Source organism: Trichomycterus rosablanca, chromosome 15 (assembly GCF_030014385.1).
Source record: "Trichomycterus rosablanca isolate fTriRos1 chromosome 15, fTriRos1.hap1, whole genome shotgun sequence".
Taxonomy (NCBI): domain Eukaryota; kingdom Metazoa; phylum Chordata; class Actinopteri; order Siluriformes; family Trichomycteridae; genus Trichomycterus; species Trichomycterus rosablanca.
The window spans coordinates 6,760,161-6,763,677 of record NC_086002.1 but is presented as its reverse complement, the minus strand read 5'-3'; the positions used below and the strand labels follow the sequence as shown (position 1 = coordinate 6,763,677).

The 3,517-nt window shown below is 40.7% G+C and overlaps 1 protein-coding gene across 1 annotated transcript; it reads left to right on the top strand.

Moving 5' to 3' along the window:
* Positions 1–1,024: 1,024 nt before the first annotated feature.
* Positions 1,025–3,517, top strand: msx1b (muscle segment homeobox 1b). Its single transcript, XM_063010568.1, has 2 exons — positions 1,025–1,394; positions 3,102–3,517. Exons 1-2 carry the CDS (start codon positions 1,025–1,027, stop codon positions 3,515–3,517), a joined length of 786 nt encoding a protein of 261 aa, XP_062866638.1.

Genomic DNA, 3,517 nt, shown 5'->3' with positions numbered 1-3,517 from the left:
TCGTTGATATATTATTAATTTATTTACATTTTATTCCTATGCTTTCTTGTCTTTTAACGATCTAAGATGATTAAATCTGTTACCAACTATGTTACCATAATACTTCTCCTGATGCCACATTTTTATTGACCTTTGTTTTCTAATTTGTATTTGAAAAGTAAAATTTTGATCAATGCGATTATAAAAAATGGGTAAGGTAACACTATTTGTGTAACGATGAAAACTATTTTCCCTAAACGTGTTTGCTGTTATGGACTCACCGCAATAGTTTCCTTCATTGTTTCTTGAAGTGTTTTATGTTTTCTCGGTTTTCTAGACTGGTATCATCTTACCAAGACATTTTCCCTCAATTAAAAGTCTCGGTTAAACAAACTGTGTTGCATTTTATCAACTTACAGTGTTATATTGTTTGTTTTCAATTGTTCCAGGTTTTTCTCACACAGACCTGGAGGTTGTTTTTTACCCAAGACGTGTTTGCTGTTACCAGCTGCGTTACCATAATATTTTCCCTAATTCCAAGCTTTTTGTTATTGACTTTTGTCTTCCCTGACTTTGATGATCTGTTTTAAAGCGTTACTGCGTGGACTAAGTCAGTTCTTTGTGCATTGACTCAATGACTATTCAACAGTTGGATATGGATAGGCCTGTCTTTCTCTAAGCTTCCCCACTGTTTAATTGGGCTAAAATTGGTCCGCTTGTGTTCCAAAGAGTCGGCAGCCCTCAGGCCATCAATACATCATCTCAGCACGACGCCTGTGATTAACTGCTCGTTTTTCTACATATCCTCTTGATGTCTTTTGGCAGAGCATGAGGACCAATGGGAATGCGTAACAAGTTCTGGTGGTGATCTGATTGGCCGATGCGCTGGGTAGGAGGAACAGTGAGGCCGCCGCCTTATAAGCGAAGCCGTGGCTGGAGACGCTGCCTGTCAAACAAAAGTTGGAAGAGGGAGAATCAAGCGCTTCCTTTAGGAACGGACTACACACACACACATGCTGAAACATCGCGTCCCTATGAGCCCGTCATGACTTCTCCTAAGGGACCCGGTCATTTCGAAGCCTCGTCCCACGAGAAAACGGAATCTGAAGGCGAGGAGAGCAGAGCTAAAGAAGCTGTGGTGGAGGAGGAGGTGAAGAGCAAAGCCAGCCGCCATCCGTTCAGCGTCGAGTCGCTTATATCCAAGAAATTCACCTGCAGGAGCAACTACTCCCCCCCGGTGTCTTACCCTGAGCACCCGGGTCAATATTCAAGGACTTACCTAACACAGAAAAGTCAAGTTTCAGCAGAAAACTTTCCTCATGTGTCATCGGACTGCCTGAACGATGAGAGCGAAGATTCGAGTGATAAGGAACAGAGCACTTGGCTGAAGAGCCCGAACTTCTCTTCCCCTCAGAGTAAGCTTCATAACCTCTGATCGAACTGAGAATGCTGTTCAGAAATGTTGGGGTGGCTTGTTTGATTAGTGGTGGTTCTTTATAATGCATCTAGATTATAATATAATTACGTTTTACATTGTTGTTTGCATTGGTGTTGTTGGCTCAGTCTATTATTAGTCTATCAGTTTGTCCAAAAAAGAAATTATACAAGAACTGTGATGTAATGTAAATTAATGTGCTCATATTTTGGTACCAGGCTATGAAGACAATACTTTGCACTTTAGTTTTCTTCACACTAAATGACCAAAAGTATTAAGATACCTGATCAGCTTACTGGACATCCCATTTCAAAAAAACAAATGATATTAAAATAGAGTGACCTCCTCTATGTGATCTTTTCAGCTATAACAACAGACACTGTTCTGAAGGCTTTTCAGAAGACTTTGACGCATGTCTGTGGGTATTTGTGCCCATTCAGCCAAAAGAGAATTTGTATGGCTATGCACTGATGTTGGCTAAGAGAGACTCAATTGATGTTCCAGTTAATTCTAAAGCTGGTCAGTGGGGCTAAGGTCAGGGCTCTGTGCAGGCCTCTGGAATTTGTTAAAACCAAGTTCTTCTAAGTTTCTTCCAAGGCCTTTCCTTACCTGTTGCAAAAAAAGTGGAAGCATATTTGCTTTATATAAGTGATTTAGCAATTGTTGTGGCTGGTACACATGAATTCGATGGGATGCCCCCTTCGAGTTCATGTGTTTCAGCCACAACAATTTAAAAAAAATTCAGCAACAGTTGGCAAAATCAGTAAACAACAATGCTGATTTCTTAGTAATGAGTAAAAGAAATGTGCTGAACAAATTGTCATATTAAGGTTTGTTCCCAGTAAACTTATTTGACTACGATTGTCTATACTTTTGCACACGACTGTATAAGCAGATATTTACAGTGTTTATTTTGATGGGCCTATCCTATATAAAGTATGTTAGTGATGATCTAGTGTTGTAAGAAGCCAGCCAGCTTGTATTGGAATGATAATAGCCCAATAATTGGGTCCAATTATTGGATGTGAAGTAATTAATTACTTAAATGGGCCTGTGCGCTTACAATACACCTGTAATTATTATATATTTTTAAAATAATAATAATGTTTCTCTAGTAATTGCATGGCATATTAAACTTATTATACAGGATAACTAATTTAACTAATGCAACTAATTATTATTATGATTATTATTATAAAACACTTTGTCTCAGACTTAATTTAGGCCTGTTGCTCACAGGTTTGAATTTTAATATCGAATGCAGTTGTAGAATTTGTTGAATGCCACATTTATTACATATTACGCACTAAATACACATCTTCATAATTATGCAACATGTTTAAAATATAATGTTAATTATAAAAAATCAGATCAAAATTATTCAAACCCCTATTAAATATTCTTTGAGACTAGTTCTTCTAATGGATTGCTTTGCAAACCCTTTCCGTCACTTTTGGTTTAATAAATGCAGCACTGTCCACTACTGTAGTGTGCGTTAAGGCGCAGTTACCAAGTACAGGACTTCAGACCCATTTACCTGTACAGTTGTGTTTTAAATTAGTTTTAAATTCAGGTCATTTTGTGGTAGAAAAGTATGGTCCATGGTAACTACCCTGAGCGTTTGCATTGAACTCTTGTCATTGTTTTACATTTGCAAACTAACCCTAATTTGTTTTGTTCTTTTTAGGAGCTGTGAGTCCATCCACTGCGTGCAACCTGCGCAAGCACAAGACCAACCGCAAACCGCGCACCCCCTTCACCACGGCGCAACTGCTGGCACTAGAGCGCAAGTTCCGCCAAAAGCAGTACCTGTCCATAGCCGAGCGAGCTGAGTTCTCCAGCTCGCTCAGCCTCACCGAGACCCAGGTGAAGATCTGGTTCCAGAACCGACGTGCCAAAGCCAAGAGGCTACATGAGGCCGAGCTGGAGAAGCTGAAGCTGGCTGCCAAACCTGTACTGCCTGCTGCTCTTGCGCTGCCCTTCTCTTTTGCTGCGCATGCGCCCCCGGCTATGTATGGCGCCGCCGCGTCCGGGCTCCCGCGCCCGAGCCTGGCCGTGCCCGCGCTTTTCGGCGCGCCCTACGGAATGTATTACTTATCTTAA

What these genes read in the sequence shown, in the direction of transcription:
- msx1b (XM_063010568.1), top strand. Translation starts at nt 1,025, where the DNA reads ATGACTTCTCCTAAGGGACCCGGTCATTTCGAAGCCTCGTCCCACGAG. An exon ending in GAACTTCTCTTCCCCTCAGA is followed by an intron (nt 1,395 to 3,101) that starts GTAAGCTTCATA and finishes TGTTCTTTTTAG; the next exon opens with GAGCTGTGAGTCCATCCACT.